The sequence below is a fragment of the Eublepharis macularius genome, chromosome 2 (genome assembly GCF_028583425.1).
Source record: "Eublepharis macularius isolate TG4126 chromosome 2, MPM_Emac_v1.0, whole genome shotgun sequence".
NCBI lineage: Eukaryota > Metazoa > Chordata > Lepidosauria > Squamata > Eublepharidae > Eublepharis > Eublepharis macularius.
Window position 1 is genome coordinate 146,810,907 of NC_072791.1, and position 22,373 is coordinate 146,833,279.

Consider the following 22,373-nt stretch of genomic DNA (forward strand, 5'->3'; position numbering starts at 1 on the left):
TAGGGACTGCACCACCGGTTTACCTAAGTCGGAGATGCTAGTCGTGACATGGGCAAACTTATTAGCGAGAGTCTCTATGTTGACCGAATCCATGATTGCTAAGCCTCCGGCTGCAGGAGCAGTCCAGTCGGCAATGCTTCGTCTGGCACGCGAGAGAGAGGGAGAGGGATCGATCCACAGTTGTAGCCATGCATTCCAACCCTTGCTACCGGCCTCCAGATAGGGAGCGCACTGCGGCAGCCTCTGGGTTACATTTAGCTCAGCTAAGTCTATGCGGATCTCTTTTAAAGACATTTGAGGGCGGACTAGAACTCTCTCTCGAATGTCAGTTTTCAAAACATGGGAGCCCACTATATGCGTGCCGCCTTGGCTCAATTGTTCACTGCTAGCAATCAAAGGGTCAATTTGGATGGTGTGGGTCTCCTGGGTCCGGATCAGCAGGGAATAATTGCCTGGTTCGTGAGTCAAATTTACAAAGAGCAGCCCAAGCCGGTGGAATTTCTCTACTAGGGGCTTGGTTTGGCATTCGGGCGTCTGTTGAACCAGAATCCAATCGGGTGGGCCATGTTTGGCTAGGTCTTCCTCTTTTACAATCCAGGTCAGGTTCTCCCAGCGCTCTATAGCAAAGGAGAGAACTGCACCTGAAGGGGGCGTGATAGTGACTGATGCAGATTCAGTTGTAGTAGTGCCTAGTAGGATGGTCATCCTAAAGGGGTCTCCTGCCTTCCATACTGCGGCCGACACTAAAATAACTTCACAGTATGGTCCGAGAGCCTCAGTGACAAATGGCGAGGTTTCGAAGTTGGCAGGGGTGGTATATTTGTCTACCACCGGGACTGCGGTGGGGGCTGGCCTTATACGGGGAAGAAACATACATGGAATCGGAGCAAGTGGTGACACTGTATCGGTAGGCGAGTAGCACACTAGCTCCTGGGACATGGTTTTTACTCCCACACATAAAATAACAAGCTCTGGGGGTCGGATCCACTGCTCTTCACAACTGCGGAAGTTTGTGCGATCCGTGGGGGTGGTCATATTAATCTGCTGCACAACCTTGCAGACCATCATTTCATTTCCTGCCAGTGTATTGATACATCTCCAGTGGGGGTAGGGCATTAATTTGGACGGGCGTCCCTCTATTAGGGTGCCTGCCAGCACGAGCAAACACAGAGTAGCCAGGTGCCTCATCTCCTGGCCTTCTTTTTCCTTTCTGTAGTGAAAATATCCTGGGGAGACCTGTGGATATAAGTACAGGTTCCCTGAGTTTGTTGCAGCAAAATAAATGAAGTGAAGCAGGGAAAAAGAAAAGGGAGGGCGTTTTTCTGCCAGCACTGTTTAGTAGGCGGGACTCGAACGAGAAGTCCCAGAGCACTAAGCGAGCCTTCCAGCTTGTTGCTCTGGGGAACTCCTATGCGGAGGCTTCTTCCTAAAGCGTGTATATTTCAGAGGGGAAACGTCTTTGCGTCGGGCAAGGGTCGGCTGAACGTTAGGCGGGATTATGCAAACTTGCCCCAGGGGTCCCTGGGTGCCTAGGCTATGTGGCCTTCAGGTGCCCCTTGCTCGGTGGCGGGCTGCTTTTATTTTGCGGGCTGAGAGCTATCGGTCCGGCTCGGCCTGGCCTTGCCGCTTTGAAAGGAAAAAAACTAAAGAGCGGCTTCCATTAACTATAAGGGTTGCTGCAGACGGGGGCCCTCGCTTAACTTCCTAAAAATGGGCTTTCGTCATATGTTTGCAGGACTAGCAATTTTTGGAGGGACTCCCTCGGGAGGCCCCATTTTCTGGTTTTAAAAAAAAAAGGTACATCGGGCAAAAAGAAAAATGCACTGAGCACAAAAAGAAAAATACACTGAGCAAGAAGCATACGGGTGTGGGGTACTTTCGGGTTGCCCTCACTTGGAAGGCCTGGCATGGCTTCATTATAACTTCAATATGTCTCCCCCCCTTCTTTTCCCTTGTACGGTACGGGCAAGGGAAAAGATTACGTGGGGCGGGCGGCTGCTGACGGAAAGGGCCGAAGTGGAGCCGAGGGCGCTCGGCGGCGTTTATCGAAAAGCGGCGGAGACGGCCGAGATCTGCCGGCGCCACTGGGTCTGGGTTATTCGGGGGTCATCTTGGCGCGGGGGATCCTGGCTATGTAAATGAGGCACGCTGCCCCTTGTGCGTTGCGAACGCACCTCAATAACATATTCCAGAGGGCACACATTTACAAAATACTGGCGGGTCTTTTACTTTTGCACTAAAGCGTACTGGCTGGTGGCGCCGTATAGCAACTCACCATGACGAATATGAACATTAGTAAAAGAGGGATGTTGGGCTATTTGGGGGTCCTTTTCCAGGGGAGGCACGGCCCTCAAAGCCAAAGCCGACCATCATGCGAAAGCGTGGGTCTGGCAGGTGAGACCCCGAATCTACGTAGATGCGGGATCTTCACCAGCACGGCGGGTGAAATGTTTTCAAATACAGAGATCACCTTCATTGGTGTGTCTCCAATATTGGAAATGCATTCACTCTTGGGCTAAAGCCTCTCCAAACACTTTCACACACAGCAAATCTCTTTTGCCTGTGCAATTTTTTCCCGAACATGCGGCTTACAATCCAATTACGAATCACTCTCGGTGGTGGTCCTATTTGGCTTTGGTTGCCGTGTCTTCCCCAAGGGTCCCAACTGTGGGGCCCGCCTAATGAAGTTAAAGAATAGAACTGGAAAAACTTTTGACATTCACACCTATATCTACATATTCTACTGTTTCTTTTATACTAAGGCTAAAAAGGTCTGGTCTAAGGGGACACAGGGTATCTCTGGCCCAGGGTGAAGGGATATCTGGCGAATCACTGGGCAGAGGGGGGCTGGGCTGGTGGCGGCTCCCCCAGGGTCATACACAGGAGGGGCAGATTGCCGCGGCTTCCCTTTCCATTCTTTTAACTGAGAGGCGTGAAAGTATTTTAACCAAGTGCCTCCTGTCTTTCTCTGGATAGCTACCTGATAGACGGCTGGGGAGACTCTTTTCGTGATGGGGACTGGGCCCTGCCATTTGGCTGCTAGTGAATGCGCCTTTTGCGAGAACTTTCTGTACAGAACGAGCTGTCCTTCCTCCCACTGCCTGGGGTTCCTGACCCATCCTAATTTGCGGTCCATATCTTTCTGAGCGGTGCCCAACTTCTGGGCCACTTGCATGTGGACAGCGTGTATGGATGAGAGCAGATCCTGGACCCAGGCGTCATTAATCACTACGGGCTGCATATCAGAAGGGAGCTGCGTATCTAGCCAGAAGGCTTCCGGGAGCTGCATTCTTCGCCCTGTCATTACCATATGGGGGGTGAGCCCGTGAACTGCGGTGGTGCCTCTGATGGCCATTAGGATTATGGGGAGTTTTTCATCCCAGTCTCTCCCGGAGGAGCGAACCATTTTGCGGAGAGCCTCCTTGAGGGTCCGGTTGGTTCTTTCTATGGCGCCCGAGGCTTGAGGGTGGCCGGCTATGTGGAAGCGCTGCTGGATGCCTAGCGCCTTGCACAGCTCCTGGGTGACTTCTCCGATGAAGTGTGAGCCTAAATCAGAGTCCATGACTCTCACGATGCCCCATCTTGAAAAGACATTGTTGAACAATAGTTTGGCTGTGGTGGCTGCATTGTTGCGCTTGCACGGAAACGCTTCGACCCATTTGCTAAAGGGGTCTATGACAGTGAGACAGTAGCGATTGCCGCGAGGAGTGGGGGGAAGGGGGCCGATAAAGTCAATCTGTATGCGAGCCCAGGGTCCGTTAATTCTCTGATGCTGGAGGGGGGCTCTAGGTCCGGTGGGGTCTGCATTGACCATAGCGCAGGACAGACAGTTGTCCACCCATTGCGCTACTTCGGTGCGCATGCCAGGCCACCATCCAACCTCTTTTACCCTTTCCAGAGTCAGGTCCTTGCCTCGGTGTCCCTGCTCGTGGACAAACTGAATCAGGTCGGCCCTGACTTCCAGTGGCACTACCCAGTGGCGTTCGCCGGCTGCATCTACTGCCCAAACTATGCCTTCCTCTTCTCGGATCATTAGTCTTCCTGTCTGATCTCTCCCTGCGGTTAGGAGGTCAGTTATTTCTGGGTCAGATAGCTGTAGTTGCGCTAGGTCTAGTGTTCCCGTAGTTCCCTGAGCCTGGCTGCGGGCTTGTGCTCGAGTGGTGACAGGGTGTAAGGGGCAATCGGTAGCTGGTTCCAGTAGGGGAGCATTTTCAGTGGCGGCTGCCTTGGCTGCGAGGTCTGCCTGGTCATTCCAATAAGCGGTCTCTGAGTTTGTCTTCTGGTGTCCCTTGACATGGGTAACCTGCGTTGGGCCTGAGCGGGACTGAAGGAGTGCTGCTACTTGCTGCCATAGCTGTAGGTGGGCTACGGGTTTCCCATCGCTAGCTCTCCACCCCTGATTCTGCCATACCGGGAGCCAGACCGTGGCGGCTTTGGCCGTCCAATCCGAGTCTGTGTAAATGGCCAGCGGGCTTTCTGGGGGCTCAAACTCGAGCACTGCCAGAAGCGCTTGCACCTCAGCCGCTTGGCTGGAATGGGGGCGGGCTGGACCTTTGAGAGTATGGGCGTCACTCACTCGCACGGCGCCGTAGCCTGTCCGAGGAGAGCCTCCAACGTGGAAGGAGGAGCCGTCGCAGAACCAGCATGTGAAGCCGTTCTGTCGGGCTTCCTCTAGCGGGACTCCCCAAGTGACTGGCCAGACAACCTGCGGTGGCGGGTCCAGGGGGCACTCGTGCTCGGTCCCGGTTACCAATAGGCCATAGGGGGCTGGAGGCTCGGTGGTCTCCTTTTTAAATTCCACTCCGCGGTTGACTAGGGCCAGGGTCCACTGCGCTATGCGGGCGTTTGAGACTTGTCCGTCTTGTATTTTTCCCGACAGGATATATTTGAGAGGCGTGTGAGTGGTTTGAACTATTGTACGTGAACCTCCTATGATAAATTCCCAATGGGTCAGACTCCAAACTAGAGCAAGGCAAGTCTTTTCGCATGGGCTGAACTTGGTCTCTACTGCGGTTAGGTTGCGAGAGGCATAGGCTACTACTCTAGCGGTTCCCGCTTGCTGCTGGGTGAGCGTGGCTCCTATGCTCTTGTCTGATACTGCTAACTGAATAAAGAATGGCTGGGTGACATCTGGATGGGCTAGGGCCGGGGCTGCGGCCAGACTGCGCTTTAGCTCGGCTAAGGCTGTCTGTTGCTCCGGTCCCCACTCCCAGGGAGTGTTCTTCTTGAGGAGGGCGTAAAGGGGGCGAGCTTTGTCTGCAAAGGACTCGATGAAGTCTCGGGAAAAGTTAAAGGTTCCTAGAAGGGCTCTGAGGGAGGGGACATCGGTGGGTGCAGGCAGCTTGGAAATGACCTCCATTCGCTGGGCATCCGGGGTGCGACCCTCGGGTCCCAGGGTCAGACCCAGGTACTTGACGCTGGTCTGAACCAATTGGGCCTTTTCCCTGCTTGCCTTGAACCCAGTCTCTCGGAGGAGTTCCAGGACTTCCCTGGTGATTTGGCGGGCTAATTCTTCCGTGGGGGCGTGGACTAAAATGTCATCCACGTAGCTCAGTACATGGGGCCTCGAGGAGGGTTGGAGGCGTTCCCACATCTGGACTACATGGGCATGACAAATACTGGGGCTGGAGTGGAATCCCTGGGGTGTCCGTTTGAATGCGTATTGCTGGCCGCGGAAAGTGAACGCGAACTTGTACCAGCAAGACTCATGCAACCGGATGGAGTGGAAAGCGTTGGCCAGGTCTATGACCGAGTAGAACCGGGACCCAGCGGCAATGGCCGTTAGGATCTCATTGTACTTGGCCACAACCGGGGCAACTGGAGGGGTGGTGGCATTCAGGGCACAGAAGTCGACCGTCATTCTCCAGGTCACTCCATCTGCTTTTAGAACTGGCCACAATGGGGCGTTGCAGATGGACTGCATCGGGAGTATGACGTCCCACTCAAGGAGTCCTTCTATAGTTTTGGCTATCCCTGCCTCAGCTTCCGCTGGGTACTTGTACTGTCGTTGGGGAGGGGGGTCCTTTCCTTCAATCAGGACGCAGGCGCCCTTCACTATCCCACACTCGGCCTTGTCTGTCACCCACACTTCGGGAAAGTCCTGAACCCAGGGGTCTCCTGTGATGGGGGCGAGAGGAAGGGGGGCCTTAAGGGCTGCGCACCGATGGATTGCATTGACGAAGTCTGGGCCTCCTGGGATGCGCCACAGGAGCCCATTTGCTAGGTCAATGGTCAGTCCCTCGGCACGGAAAAATGGCATGCCCAAAAGTCCATCATCTTCTCCCCGGTTTGCGCATGCCGAAATCCTGGTGGCCAGGTTCCCAACGGAGAGGGGGATATCCTGCCAGACCTGGGATTCCTGCATGCCGCCTCCAAAACCGGCGAGTTGCATGGTTGTGGGGGTCTGGGTGCCTTTCGTGACTAAGGTGGGCCGGAGTATGTTAAGTGAAGCTCCGGTATCTATGAGGAGAGTGGCAGGCTTCTTCTTTTCCCCGGGAGTCCCGATCCCTGCCTTTACTGTCGGTCTCCCCCATGTGTCCGGCTTTAGTTTGGCAACTATGCCCACGGAGGGAGACTGGGACTCGGGGCAACCCTATTCTGATCCTGCACACTGGTCGGTGGAAGCGGCGCTTCCTCTAAAGGGGTTGTTGGGGCTCGGTCGTTCCCGGACCGCAGCTATCGGGGGACTCGAGAAGGGAGGGTCCGGCGGTAAAGGGGGCGCTGACGGAGGTACTGGGGGCTGTTGCTGGTCTTCCCACTCCATGATCGCTTTCATTAGAACGGACGTGGGCTTTCCATCGAATAGCTCCATGTTCGCTCCAATGTTTTTGAGGCGCATCCACAGTTCCCAACGGAGGGAGTCCCTGGACTGGGGCGTGCTGCCGCGGTCCCGGTAGCCCTCGTGGTCGCCCTGCGATGCTCCCCAAGCGTTAGACTGATCTGGAGGCGGGTAGACCTGATGATTGTACGGGTGTGATGCTCGCGAGTGAGAAGGGGCTAGGGGCGCCTCCTGTAATCGGGGCTCGTGGGGTCCCTGCTGGGAGGAGGAGCCGTAACTCGGGGTGGGCGCAAAGGAAACTCCCGGGCGGTAGTCCCTTGGTCCTCTTCCCCGGTTAAAGCTACTGCTCCTTCCCCTCAGGATCCCTCCCCTTGCCTCCGGGTACGGGCTGCGTCCCTGCGGTCGGTATTGAGAGTGGGGGCCATGATTGGCATAGGTGACTGCACTTATCGGCTCGCTTTCCTTTCTACGAGAGGCCGGGGACTTTACATGGCGGATGGCGCCGGTCTCTCGCAACAGGCCAGCAATGCTCCTGATGCGGGATTCCAGCTCTCCCCATGTAATGCTCCCGGGCTCGACTCCTGCTAGGGCTAGGCGAGTGGTGCTGTTGAGTCCATCTATGACTGCCCTCCTGAATTCTAAGTCGTCGAAGTCCGGCATGTCGCTCAAATCTAAATCTACCTCGTCTGCTAGTTCGGCTAGGAGCTGTTTCCTGGCTAAATATGCCTCTGGATCCTCTCCGGGTTTTTGAGACTCTGCAATATACAGGGCTTTTAAACTCTTGGTGGGCCACAGGAAGGCGCACAACTCTTTCATGGCACCATACTGACTGCGAGTGGCTAGTCTCCGGTTAGAAATATATGCGTTGAGAGAGGTGACTATTTCGGGGCTGGCACAATGGCGGGCCAGCTGAGCTACATCGGAGCCACTGGCGGAGGGCTGGGACATGGTCACGTGTGCAAACCATTGTATAGCTGAGTCTCGGTTCAGGGGTCCCATGCGGTCCGCTATGGCCTGGAGCTCATCGGGCCTCCAATTGCGGGTCTCCTTAACTATTCGGTCTGTCTTCCTGCCATCCTCGTCTGTGGAGACAATTTCTTTGGTAGCTATCGGATGGAGGGGCTGTGGAGCTTCCTCGGGCTGGGGCGAAGGAGGTGACCAACTGTCGGTACTGCCTTCGGGGAGGGCCAAGAGGGCTGCGGGATGCACGGCGGAAATTACGGCCTGCTGCATCCCCAGGTGCTGCTTTAGGGCCTCTAGCTCCCTCTTACAAGCGGAGTGGTCCGCAGAAGCTACCTTGGAGTGATTGTGCTCTGCCATGAACTGGGCGGCATGGGTTAGCTTAGCGATTCTTTCCTGTCCCTCGATTACTGCATGCTCAGCCATATCGGCACGAGCGGAGGCCGCTTCAGCCTTGTGCTGGGCGTCCTGAAGGGCAGTGGTTAATCCTTGTTTTTCCAATATGAAATTGACGCGTTCAGCGCGCCACTCAACTGCTTTCTCCTCATGGTCTCTTTCCTGTTCGGCTAGTTTGGCCCTGAGACTCTGGATTTCTAGATGCAGGGCGTCCTGTTCTCGCTTTGCTTTTTCCTCTAGCTCCTTCCTTTCTTTGTCTTGGGCTAATCTGAGCCTCTCTATTTCCTGCTCACTATCTTCCTGCGCAATATGTAATTTATTTATCAGGGACACGCTGTCCTGTAAGGCAGTAAAAAGTGCCCAAGCTCCGTATCTGTCCTTCTTGCTCGACTTGGGTTTCTCTTTTTCACAAAAATCTTGGAAGGCACTTCTAACTATCTGGAGTGGGTCGGGTCCCTTGAAGGAACCGGCTTCCCAAGGGCAATCTCCCTTCTTAACTAGCCACTTCTCCAGGCGGGGCACGGTGGGGTTTGCCCGGTACATTTTTACTTTCGTTTAAGGCTGATCTCGGGGGAGGTTAAAGAGTGGATCAGCGATACCAGGGGTGGGGCGATTAAAGCTGCTCAAGGGTTTTAACAACTTCTTCCTCTCTATGTCCCTTTTGGGAGGTTTATCCTTCCCTCAGGTCCTCAAGGGTTTTTACTGGGGGGTTTTAAGGTTCTACTTTTAGGTTCACAAGGGTATTTCTAAGGGTTCTACACTCAATCCTTCTCCACCGGGGGGGAGAAGGAAAATTCCTATTCCCGTTTCAAGCTTACCTACAAGCCACGGGACCAGGAAAAGTTTACTGGCTCAGAAGGTGCTCTCAAGCTCTCTAAGCCCAAGAACCAAAACGCTCAGTGCTCCCAAGCCTCTGCTCAGAAGCCAAAGCTCAGGGGTCTCCCAAGCCTATACTCAGAAAACCAAACGTGTCCCCAAGCCTCTGCTCAGGAACTGCTACTAAGGGGGTCTCCCAAGCCTCTGCTCAGGCAACCAGAAATGCTCCCAAGCCTCTGCTTAGAAACTGAAATGCTCCCAAGCCTCTGCTCAGAAGCCAAAATGCTCTCAAGCTCTCTGCCCAAGAACTGTACTCAAAGTGTCCCCAGGCCTCGTGCTCAGAGACAAACGATTAAACTGTCTCCAAGCCTCGACCAAAAGACTAAATGCGCTCAAGGACTGCCTCTGCAAGTCCCCAAGCAAAAGTGCCCAGGAGTAAATTTACTGTACTCCCAAGCGAGGTGCGCTCAAGAGTTCTAACAACTCCCAAGCAAAAGTGTGCCCAAGAGTCCCATTGACTCCCAAGCGAGGTGCGCCCACGAGTCTGACTTAAAACTCGCAAGCGGAAAGGCGCCCAAGAGTCTAACTTAAAACTCTTAAGCACGGTGCGGCCGGCTGCCGCGGGGCTTCAGGAACCTGGCTTTAGATTCCCAAAGCTAAACTGACCAAACGGACTAACGATCCCTTCATGTTTCCTCCGGAGCGGGGATTGAAGCCTAAGTGCTGGCAGGAACGGGGGTTTGGACGGACTTAGGAGAGACGGGGGAGGGCGGAAGAGAGTTTTATATGTGCTGCTTCAGGAAGTATATATGCGTATATATCTAGAGCCTACTTCTGGGATCCCACCCACATAGACGCGTTTAGGCGGCCCGGAAGGTGGCCAGGAACTTCACCAGTTCAGAGGTCCTCACCCACAGTACACCGGTTATAACGGCTGGAGGGCCTCGCGGTGCACCACAAAAGGCAAGTAGTCCAAAGCTGGCTGAAGGAGGAAATGGGGGAAAAGCCAACCCACAAGATAGAAATGCTCGCTAGAGCCACACACACTCACACTTTTAATTCCCTGAGCTAAATTGCGCTCTTTACACTGAGGTCTGGAAAATTTTCCTCTAAGTCAGTTCGCCGAAGACACGCGTGTCGACTCACGTGCATTCACACGAACTGGGTTATGCCCGCATTCTCCACCAGTAAACTGTTACCAGAACTGCTCTTTTATTATAATGGGGAATTAGCTGTAGCAGTCTGTAACTATTAATATTAAGCGAGGATCATAACCTATGTTTACGGAGGTCCCGATCCCAGACACTCTAGTGAAAAAGAGGCAGACAAGGAGTAAGGTCCAAACACGTGTATTGAGTGTAGCGTAAGCCTAGCTTGCACAATCATACAAAGAACATACAAGGTCTAAGAAATATAGAGTAGGAAATACAGAGACGTTCGCATTAGCTGGTTCCCAACGATGGTAAGGGAAATACTCACAATCCTGGAGCGAAGCAGAGACACGGCAGCGAGGGTGGCCCAGTGCCAGCACTGGAACCACAGACGGACAGCAAGGAGGTCTGGATAGGGAATGGCCTGAGCCACGGACAGAAAGGGGGGGTCTGGATAGGAATGGCCTAAGCCACGGACAGAAAGGGGGGGTCTGGATAGGAATGGCCTAAGCACCGAGTGGTCTGAGAGACCAGCTTAAATACCCCAAAACGTACCCTGGGGCTGGTGCTGTACTTGGTGGTTCTCACAGATTAAAACAAAGGGTCTAATGGGCTACTGAATGGCTTGGATGGGCCACTTTGGTAATCAGATTGTGATAAGTGACACCTCAGGAAGAGAGGACAAAAGAGGGAGGGGGAAATCCAAGTGGGCTGAAAGGATGTTCCAGCGGACAGGGCTTGTCCTGATGTCATCAGCTTTGGAATGCGGAGGTTTCTTTGAGATGCATTCTTTAAGTGCTTGGGATGGTCGGCACTTAGTTCCTTCTCCGGGGCGGCTCCTAAGATATGCAGAGCGGGGCGAGGGGCTCTCGCTGCGGACGTGGTGTGCCCGCTTCGCCGAAATGGCTTCCCAAAGCAGTCTCTTCCTCTGGGTCTTCTGGGTGCCTGAGAACATGGATGCCGGCTGGGCATAGCTGGGGCTGGATAGCAGGCTGCCCGGTAGCGAGGGCAAGCTCGGGGACCGGCTCGTGGGAGGCTCCAGGCGGGAACTGACCAGGGAGCGCCTAGCCAGGCTCGCTGGAGGTTTCCCCGGCAGGCGCCCGGCTGCTAGCAGCGGCTTGGGCCCATATGAGGCAGGCTTCCATGGAGGCAGCGGGAACAACACTTTAAAACACAGTCCAAAGCAGGGAACAGGCACGGTCCGTGGCAGATGGCAATGCAGGCACGGGGAACACAGTCCAAACACACACTGGGAATTCCAGATACAGGGCAGGGCAGGGCTGCCCAGAAAGAGAGTCCTTTGTGCAGTTACCCAAACATGGAGTCAGTAAACTACACAGTCTATAGCAGAAGCAAGGTAATTGACACGCAGGCAGGAAACTGACACGTGTACCAGAACACACACGTGCAAAGCAGTCTTTGGTGTAGCAGTAAAACAGCAACGCAGGAAACTTTAGCACAGTTCATGGCAGGCTTCAAAGCAGGGGAGGGGGCCTACTTGGCAACAAAGGACACCAGTTCTCATGCAGCTTGAAGGATTCCAGTCTATTTCTGCAACAAAATCAAAGTGCAGGTTTTAAAGTCCTGCAAATGGGCACAAAGGTAGTTTAGTACCTTTACCCACATGAAAATATTGGCGGAGTCATACAGTGGTCTCCTGACAACAGAAATAAGGCGTGTAGGTTCATGGCTTTGGGTGGCTGCACTGGAACAGTGCAATTCTCTTTCCTGACAGGCTCACCCTGTTTCAACTATCCTAGACTTCAGGAGGCTGTTGAAAATAATATTTTGGGGCTGATTTGAAATTGGCTTGTTTTATTGTTGCCAAACTGTTTTACTGTTATTTTAGTGCTGGGTTTAGTTTTTAATTCTACTGGTTGCTTCTATGTGGGTGGTTTTATTTTGTTTCTACTGGTTTAATTTTTGTTGTTGTTGGCTATTTGCTTCAAATGTATTTTAAATAGTTATTTTCTTGTTGTTTCATAAGCCAGTTTGCAGACATTTCTGGTTGAACAGCAGGATAAAAAATTATATAAATAAATAAAATGAATGCTCTTGATCTAAGCAGCAGAAGACCATTTTTAGAGGCAAGGATGTATGTATCAAAATACATTTATATATAACACACTGAGTACATATGTCTTTCAAGTCTGTTACTTTTGAATTTCGGCAGCATTGCTAACTTTCTTCCACTGAAATCAATGGGATTTAAAAGCACTGAATTTGGGCTGGCTTTTGCCCTTCCTAATTAAGAAACATGGAGGTGAAAAGGGACAGGGCACAGGATGAGGCATGGACCAGCCAATCAACTCACAACATTTTCACAAACATTAGATCCACAGGTAACACATGGCTCTTTTGGAAGGCAAACAGCCACTAGGAAGAGTAACTTGCCTCCAGAAAACAGTACACTCCCCTTCAGTGCTGTGGTCTTGATTTAAGCCCCCCTCCACTGAGGGGGGCTTAAAACTTTTTAAAACTTCAGGAGAAATAATCACATCCGAACTTTCCCCACATCTCATCTGGCCCTTAATGGCATTAAAGTAATGCATTGCCTGAGTGAAGGTACTGACCTTCAGGTCTCTTTTTTTCTCCACCTTCACAGCTGACCACTGCAAAAAAAGTAACACAGAGATGAGAAAAATAGGATAGACAGCCACAAGCTGAAAGCAGCTTTACTCCCCCTCAACGACTGCTAGCCAACACTGCTTTATCTTTTTTAGCTAAACATTTCAAAAAACCTTTCTGTCTGTGATTTAATCCTAATATACATACAAAGCAGCCTCTCTGGCTACTGGAAGCTTCACATCTTATTCTAACCTTCTTGCCACAACAATTAAGACTATCAGTGCAATCCTAAGAATGCGTTTCTGGGAAGTAAGCCCCATTGAATAGACCCAAGTAGGAATTCAAGTATGGGTCCCTCTCTTCGTTAAAAATGACCTCACTGTCAAAATCTGTAGCATGGGTCTGCAACCTATGGCTCAAGAACCAAATGCGGCTCTGTGTGGAACTAAATATGTCTCTTGAAAAAAAGAAAGTGAAATCTTTCAGTTAAGGTATGTTGGAGGAGTAAGTGGATCATAAAATAACCAGAATGTGAAGGGAATTTCAGGAAAAGTTTTTTTGGAGCTAAAGGGCTTCTTAGGGATGCTTTACAGAAAGGGAAATGGGAGAGGCGAACAGTTGCCAGTAATCTAAAGGTACCATGTGCAGATTTATGACAGCGCATTTAAAAAATTGTGCAAGATGTGCTTGTGTGTATTTATGACTTGTATCATAGAATCATTAGAGTTGGAAGGGGCCTTGGCCGTCGAATCCAACCCCCTGCCCAAGCCAAGAACAGCCTAAAGCATCCCCAACAAGTATTCATCCAGTCGCTCCTTGAAGACTGCCAAAGTGCCTATGTCCTACTTCCTAATAAAAGACTTGCAACAACCAGTGTTAGGACTGTGGAAACATTATGTATTATTAATCAACATATTAATTATCAGTACTGTTGAAGTGCATACTTTCAGTTATGCAAATAAGCTTTGTTATAAAGGTTCTTTTTCAATCTTTCTCTGAAATTATATGAAGGTTGGCTTTTTAATTATAAAATATTTCTGACCCTTGATATATAGCTTCCAGTAATGACATACCCCAGCAAATCTACTCCATTCATCCCGGTCAATACAGAATTAATCCTTTGCTCTACTTAACACAGATACTTAAATTATGGGCTTTCTGCCACTTCCATAGGAAGGTTAAAATGTCATTTCCATTGGGTCGTTTATAATCCATAGGATGACTAAAGATACATTCAAGCAAAGATTTTCTAGAGTTTTGCTAACTTAATTGCTCATATAGACAAGGATCCAAAGATCCCGAGTATGTAGAAAGCAGATTGAGGGGCATTTGGGGCTGCAGCAGGATGCCTCCATATGGCTGCAGTTTGTGCAAAAATTCAATGGGGTGTCTTTTTGGAGGCAGAAGCATTTGTTGGGACATGATGCGGCCAGGAGGCACAGTTTTGGGGTGTACTTTCAGGGCCACTGGTGTGCCCAGTGTTGGCCAAAAGACTGGGAGTCTGAGGGCATATTGAGAGAGATGATTCCCCCCCCCCTATTGGTTGCAGTGTGCATTTGGGGAGACCAGCTCAGGAACATGGTGGTCCTTTTTTGGTGAGATAATGCTGCAGCGATACATGTGGTGAACAGCCAGTCTTCCTGTAACACAAGGGTGATGCAGCTGGTCAGGGAGCTGATGCTGTGTTGCCTCCAGCTTAGTATTATGCTTAAGGCATATGTATCAGGCATTGACAGATGCTGTTTTGTTCCCAGGAGCAGAGTTGGCACTGGGCACAAACTCCAGACCAATCCCAATGCCCAAGAGCCTCTAGCAGCTTGGGAGGTGGAAGTGCAGATAGTGGTGTTGGCATCTCTAGCCCCGAGCACTAGGATAGCTTATCTCAGGCAAATATGGGAGTTTAGGGCCTTTAGGAGGACGGCAGTTTTGGGAGTGTTTTGGCGGTTGCCTGTCTTGCACATTCAGCAGTTTTTTGGTTTTCTTGAGACAGCGGGGTTTAGCAGTCAGAACCCTTAAATCTTACTTAGCAGCTTTGGCTTTCACAAGGCTGAGGGAGTAGAAGATTCATCTGCAGATTTTAAGATGCATAGGATGTTGCAGGGATGGTAAAAGGCCATTTACACCCAATCTCTTGAGGCTGCGCAGGTGGGGGTACAAGAAACAATGTGTTAGCAGCTATGAGAAGCTGCTATTCAGGGTGATAGCTTTGGTTGCTTTCTACAAGGCCTTGCAGATAAGTTAAGAGTTGGCAAAGTCATGGGGGGGACACATTCCAGAGGGCACTATAGTTCTGGGGTGCATGTGTGAGACTATTCATTTGGCATTCTAAGACAGATCAGGCAGACAAGGTGCACCAGGTGGTCCTTAAGGCTGTAGAGAATGCCTGACTTTGCTCTGTGAAGGCACTGGGTGAGTACGTGGATGGATGGCTCCTCAGGCTACTTATTTCAGCATGACAGTGGGCTGCCACTTACCCAGTTCTGGTTTGAGCCATGACAAAGTGTGTTTTAGAGGAAACGGGGCTGCCAGCCAGCACTTTTGGAATGCATTACTTTTGAATTGGGGCTGCTTCAACAACAGCAAGTCTTGGCCTGCCAGGTCAGGTTATTCAGCACGTTGGCTGGTGGCAATCTGGAGTCTTTAAAAGGTACATTCGATAACCGGGGCCCCTCTGCCTACCTGAGCTGCGGGTAATCCTTTGATTTACTGTCTTGCAGGTGTGTGCTTATCTTGGAGACCTGACAATGTCCTCATTTTGGGCCACTTGATTGTCTTTTGGGTGACAAAAGGGACTCAGCTGGGCCTTTTCCCCCTTGCAAGCATCAGTTGGTGAGGCAAGTGCAGGGCCAGCTTCTGCCCTTCACCAGGTTCTGTGGGAGGGCAGTCATCCTAAAGTTCTGGTCATTCATTTATGGGGAAATGACTTGGTGCAGACAAAGGTGTCACACTTATAATTAGCGTCTTGAGGGATTTGAAGAGATCAGGGATTTAAGCCTGGGGCTGTTGCAGGTTTGGATGGAATTCCTGCAGAGACAGGTCTGGAGGGGAACAGCCAAACCTGCAGACGGAAGACCAATTGGGCGATCACCAAAGAAGTCTTGGACAGGGAGGGTGGGGGTCATTATCCCCCATGCTGGGATCCGACATGATAGGCTGTACCTATATAGGAGTGACCCGGTACGGTACACCTTTCCAAGCAAGAGTGTGACTTCTATCTGGCTGATCTTCATCAGGGCCTACTTGACTTAGTAGTCAGCAAATGGGGCAAGGGGTGTTAAGCTAGGCTAACCCCCTGCATCAGGAATTGAGTGGGCTGCTCAGGATAGGTAGGGTTAATTGGCAAACACCCAAAGGAATCACAATGATGGGAGAAGCATGTTGGAACAGGTCATCGCAGGCCATGAAGCTGGGTGGTGCTGTGAAGGAATGCCCTTGGTTCTGAGCATTGTCTCTCGAACCTGGTAGCTGCCTTGAGGCCCATCAAGGGGAGCAGATAATGCTGGGCATCCCTCTCGGCACAGAACGGCTGTGTGGGCGAGAATAAACAAGGCTGGCAAAAATGCCAGGTGAGTTTGGATTCAGGGTGGACTTGCCTAGTAGGTACTCAAGAAGGTTGCTTAGTGCAGTCAGCCCTCAAAATTGTTCAAATAAGCAATGATGTAGATCAGTCATTTAAATAATTAAATATATGAATATAAATAAACAGCTAGTTGACCCCTCGTAATAGTGTCTATGTATTTATGGTGTATTTGGGGTGTTGGGGCAATAGTTTTAACTACATTTGACTGTGAAGATCTTGCATTTATTCTGTTTTTTTCTCCTGTTTTGCCCTCATGCGTTCCCCAACAATACTTGTTCAGAGAAAGTGATTAAACCAGTATGTCAAGGCAAACCAGGATTTGAGTAACTGTCTGTAAGCCCAATCCTGATTTCATAAACTAAGCATGGTTAAAAATTAAACAATGCTTTTGTGCCTGAACTGAGCCACTCTCTTGTATTATATGAATGTCTGAATGTTGTAAATGAAGATAGGCAAATCTAGGTTTTATAAACCTGATTTAAACTGCAGCTGATTCAAGTAGCACATGAAGAAGTGCCCTGCATATATGTTATGAAGACATTCACTTTCTGCATGTGTAAGGCATAATGTATCATTCACTAAAATTAATGGGGAAATTTCAAAAATGCTAATTCATGTTATCCCCATTCATTATAATAGACTGTATCTGGAAGAGATTCTTTCCAAATGCAAATTATGCTCTTTGTCTCTTTCGAGTATGATCACCCAGTGCCACACCAATTACCATCTTTTCTTGTTGCTGGTCTCCTCTGAAGAATAATTTGATTAAGAGGAATTTTGATGAGTGGGTAAAGAGGAGAGGAGAATCTTAAAAATTCAAGTTAAGTTCAGCTCACTTCACTGGAACAGTCCAAATGTGCACCAAGAGCATCTTTGCTCTCCACTGGACATGACAATTAAGCATGCAACATAAATAGAACTCTGCCTACTTTTAGCTGTCAGTCTTTGTTTTTCTAGTTTAAAAAATTTAAAAATACCTATGCATCCACTCCGATCAAGCTAGCGAGGAATGCCAAGACTATATAGTCTGCATATGAATATTGTGCCTGTGTAGAAAACAATCTCGTTCAAGATGTTTTATGCATACAACTAAAATGGAAAGTGTAAATGTGACAAATATATTTGTGAGTACAGGGATCAGTGTGCTGCCCCACAAGTGTGAGACCACTTATGCAGCCCTTTAAAAAAAGGAAAACAGGGTGGAATACCTGCCTAGCTTTCTGTTGCCATCTAAAATGCCCTTCCATTTTATAAATAGTCCCCAGCTTATCTTGTTTTTAAAATCCTGTGTGCTGTGCTCCCCTTTACTAGTACTGGAGAGCACAGATTCCCTGAATGACCACAATGACAATTTTATTTATTGATTAATTTCATTTATACATCTCCTTTCTCCTCAATCATGACCCAAAGCAGATTACATCATTCTCCTCTCTCCCATTTTATCCCCAAAACAGCTCTGCGATGTTGGTTGGGCTGAGAGGGTGTGACTGGCCCAAGGTCACCCAACAAGCTTCGATAAGAGAGTGGGGATTTCAACTTGGGCCTCCCAGATCCTGATCTGTGGCCCTAACCACCACACCACACTAACTTCTATGATGATGCGGTAAAATGAACTGAATTTTCATATAAGGATTATTTTTAAAAAGTTCAGAAAGGAATCTCAGCTTCAAAGCGCATATGATGTAAGGGATCTGCATTTGGATCCTCAAACTTGTAATAGTACAAAATGCAGCCATGGCATATGGATCAGGGCTGCAGCACTGTGGAGGTGAATGGAAAAAGGCAGACACAATACAGGTAAATGTCTTTTCCCCTCATAGAGCTTAAAGCAACCCAGGGGAAGGCCATTTCTGAGAATACAGCATGAAGAAGAGAACTGACTGCTTTCCCGCCCCCCGCCCCAGCAGTATACCCCCATCCATTCCCCACAACACAACTGCTTTTTGCAACTGAGTGAAACCACTTGAAATCCAAATATGGATTCCCAGCATTACACATGATTTCCCCTAAGTTTATGTGCAAATAATTAGCTCCCATTCATTATTATTAATAATTTTAATCATGCTTTACATTTCTTAAATCATTCTAGTGTCATAGTTAAGGTAGACCCAGATCCAGTAGGTGCACGACCCCTCTTGTAGCACTGATTAACCCTACCTAAGAACTGTTTTTTAAAGGCTTTTAAAACAAATAGCCTCTTAGGAACATTTCTGATTTTAAAAAGTCAGTGGTAGCTGGTGTCCCCATGTCCCGCTTGACAGTGCTCCAAACGGTAGCCTACTACTACCCATCCCAACCAAGATATCTCCCAGTGGATTTTTTAAGATTGCTCTCGGCCTTATATAATTATGTGATTCCTCCTACTATGCAGGCTGCGTAGATAGGAAAGGTAACTTAAGAAAATTATTTTTTTATTGTTCATTATAAATAGGCAAAAATCTTTGAACTCCCCCCCCCCGTTCTTATCTAATATTTATATACTAAAAATTCAAGAAAAACAAAAACAAATGAACACTTGGATTTAGAAAAATCAAAAAGAGTCCAGTAGCACCTTTAAGACTAACCAACTTTATTGTAACATAAGCTTTTGAGAATCACAGTTCTCTTCGTCAGATGCATCTGACGAAGAGAACTGTGATTCTCGAAAGCTTATGCATCTGATGAAGAGAACTGTGAATCTCGAAAGCTTATGCTACAATAAAGTTGGTTAGTCTTAAAGGTGCTACTTGACTCTTTTTGATTTTGCTACTACAGACTAACACAGCTAACTCCTCTGCATCTTGGATTTAGAAAGTTCTGTTGTTGATCTGTTGAAGGCCCAGCCCTTTCTAATGATGGTCTACTGTGACCCTGTGTCCTTCAGCCTTGAGATATTGACTGTGGTTATTGCACTATTATGCTTGGGAAGATGGTGGGAGTTCTACAAAGGGAGGTCCTGGCACATTTTTTGATATTCAGTATTCAGGCATGCAAAGCAGTTCAAATCAGAACTGTAATGTGAGGGAAGGGAAGTTTAAGCATTCTTCCCTATTTCATTTTAGTGAATATCTGGGGCCCTTTTTTGTTGTGAAAACAGTGGGGGAAGGAGTGGCTGAAAACTGAATTTTTTAAAATGCTGGGAGCTCTGTTCAGGGAATTTTCTGTGTCTTATCTGATTCAGTCTGCTATGGCTGACAGAAAATGATGTGTCTGGAGTTCTCTAGTGACTTGTGACTGTTATTCCAGGTGCTCAAGTCCAAAGCCAACTCTCTCTACCTTAAATAATTCTGGTTTGCTTATCCAGATTACTCAAAGGGATAATGAAATTACACACACTCGCTGAAATCACTCTCAATTACCAACTGGTATGAAAAACCAATTTCTTCTCTTTAAAAATCTTATCTGTTAAGCTTCATTATTTTGAGAAAAACCTGTAGATGTGATCCTTAATAGAAATAAACTATCCTGGAGATTCTAAGTTACACCTATTCCTAGTTAATCACTGGATGTTTTCTTGACTGTGAGCAGAACATAAAATTTATTGCCTTTCCTAGAGAATGCAGCACTTGGAAAAATGTATTAGTTCACTCATTTGTTTATTCATTTCCACCTCCATTAATCTCATGGATGGATGACATGTACAATACATTATCATAAGTTGATTTTTGCAAATTATATTAAATGTTATATAGTGTATATTATACATCACATTGTGGGCAGTGCCTACAAATCACTGACAGCTCTAAATAAATATTATGTAAAGTACTATGCTAGCTGTAGGCCATAGCATATTTATAAAAATACAGGATTTTAGTTCTGTCATATATTCAGCACCGTTATTAACCTACAAGAATACACACTTACTTACTTTACTTTGTTCCTGTTTAAATAATTCAGCACAGACTTACTTTTTGTTTCCTTATTTTGATTTTTTAATTGTAACTTAAGATCTGCCTGAACATTCTGGTTATACTAATTTAGTAACGACATCATATTTGCCAACTAGCTAAAAGGATTAGCTTTGGGTTGTGCTGAAATAAAAGAACCGTCCTCCATCGCTGATAATCCTTGATATACAAAAGTCATGATGCCTATTTAAAAGGAGATATCAATGGAGGATGAGTAGATAACAGAGGCTGTCATGGTGGATGGTTAAGAACAAATCAAAAGTCCAAATAATTGGTAAGGTTCATCAGCAACTTACTGCCTGAAGTGCTAATTCATATTTAATGGCTCCAATAACATTGCAAGTATAAATGGGCATGCATGAATCTTCAGTGCTGGACTGAAGTGACTGTTTATATCTCAGGTTTTGTCCTGTCTGTTTAATATATTTTATCCCATTCTCCCTCCAAGGAGCTCAGGTCAGTGTACATGGTCATAGCTTGTTTTAATAGGGTTGGATCCATCAGATGAAAACTCTGCAGAAACAGAGTTTTGGAATCCCTTTCGTTAAAAAAATCTCATTACATTCTCCTAGAAAAGTTTACATCTGGGTATCAGAATTTTTTGCTATAAGACACAGAATTATTTCCTATATCCAAACAAAAGTGCCAACGGAGACAATCAATGCTAAGAATTATAAATATTCTGTGGAGGGCACATCATCTACTGGTTACATTCGTACTTGAAAGATGGGATGTACTCAAGCCAGGGATCTGACTGACAACTCAATCCAAGGCGTGTTTACTCAGAAGCAGGTCTCAAAAGACTGTCATGGGACTTAAGAGTACATATGATTGCACTTAACTAAGACAACGGCTGCAGAAGAACAGAGCAATCTCAAAATTAGTTTGGTTCACAATATCCTGAAGATATCATTTTTTAAAAACAAATTAACCCACATACTCAGCTAGCAAGACTTTCACAGCATCTTACAAGACATTACCAATAAAAAAATTACACAGCAACAAAGAACATGCAACAAATCAGTGCACAAAATCCATTGAAAAACACATCTCACTTCAGCAACCCAAAGGCTTTCTCTAAAAAGAAAGGCCTTAATTAATCTTTAAAATCTGCAAGGGACATGATCAGGTGCGTTTATTCATGTGTTCCAAAGAAAGTGGGCCCTCACAAGAATGCCCCAAGATCTAGCTGCCTTTTACCTTACTTCCATGAATGAAAGAACACAACTGTATGAAGGACATCATATGGGGAAAAGTATTCTTTTGGATATCCTGGATGCGGGCCAGTATTAGCTCTGGCATTGGGTGGCTTCACTCAGCCAACCCAGGCTTGTTGCCAGATGAAGCTCTGTTAATGAGTGTTTACTGCACATACCTTCCAGGGACGTAATATTTCTGAACACACTCCAGAGAAAAGAGAGCTGCATAATACTCAACAACATTTCTATAGAACATTTCCTAAATGCTTAAAGTATTTCATATTGATTCACTCAATCCTTGTGACCACAGACAGGTCAGCATTATTATATTCCCAACAGACCAGGAAAGGACTGGGAATGAGGCAGAGAAACAGTGCCCTGCTGATGGCAAACTAGAGAGTTTTCAGCTCAGCTGATTATTTGAAACAGGGATTATCAATTCATAGCTCATTCACTGTGCTGCACAAGTATGGGATCAGCATCCCTGTTGAATCTTTCTCTGCATGCATGTATGTGCATGTATACACACACACACACACACATATAAAAGAGATCTTAATTTATTGCATGCATGAAAGAGCCTTTTGGTACTACTCACCCCATATCCCCACCAACATCAATGGGATAAAGGCTAGATGCTTGAATCTCATCGGCTCGTTCCTCCTCATCCGAACATATACAGATAGCATGTTTCTGTCCTTACCCTGAAACTTCTGCTACCTGCTATGGGCAAAAGGAGGGGGGTTGGGAGGAAGACAAAGCGACTTTTTCCTCCTGATGTGGTTATTTGCGTCACATCTCAGTTGCTTGAAGTTTGCTTTACCAACCTTCTCTCCCTATTGTTCAGGGTACTAGAACTGCTTGCTGGCTTTTCTCAACCAGAAGATCCATATTTCCGTATCGTACCTACCCATAAGGCCCTGACCTAGATAGCCCAGTAGAGCCTGATCTTGTCAGATCTCAGAAGCTAAGAAGGGCTGGCCTTGGTTAGTAATTGGATGAGAGACCTCCAATGAAGACCAGGGTTGCAGAGGCAGG

At 47.9% G+C, this 22,373-nt stretch overlaps 1 protein-coding gene across 2 annotated transcripts in view; it reads right to left on the reverse strand.

The window, feature by feature from the left end:
• Positions 1-22,012, reverse strand: part of CD5 (CD5 molecule) — a 38,080-nt gene extending 16,068 nt beyond the window's left edge. The window contains exons 1-2 of one of the 2 annotated variants that reach the window (XM_054972303.1): positions 21,934-22,012; positions 12,675-12,713 (exon numbers count right to left, since the gene is read on the reverse strand). In XM_054972303.1, coding sequence (XP_054828278.1) covers positions 12,675-12,713; positions 21,934-22,003 — 109 coding nt within the window. In that variant the 5' untranslated portion in view covers positions 22,004-22,012. The remainder of the gene's footprint in view (positions 1-12,674; positions 12,714-21,933) is intronic. The other variant, XM_054972304.1, reaches the window with a different exon arrangement.
• Between the last annotated feature and the right edge of the window lie 361 nt (positions 22,013-22,373).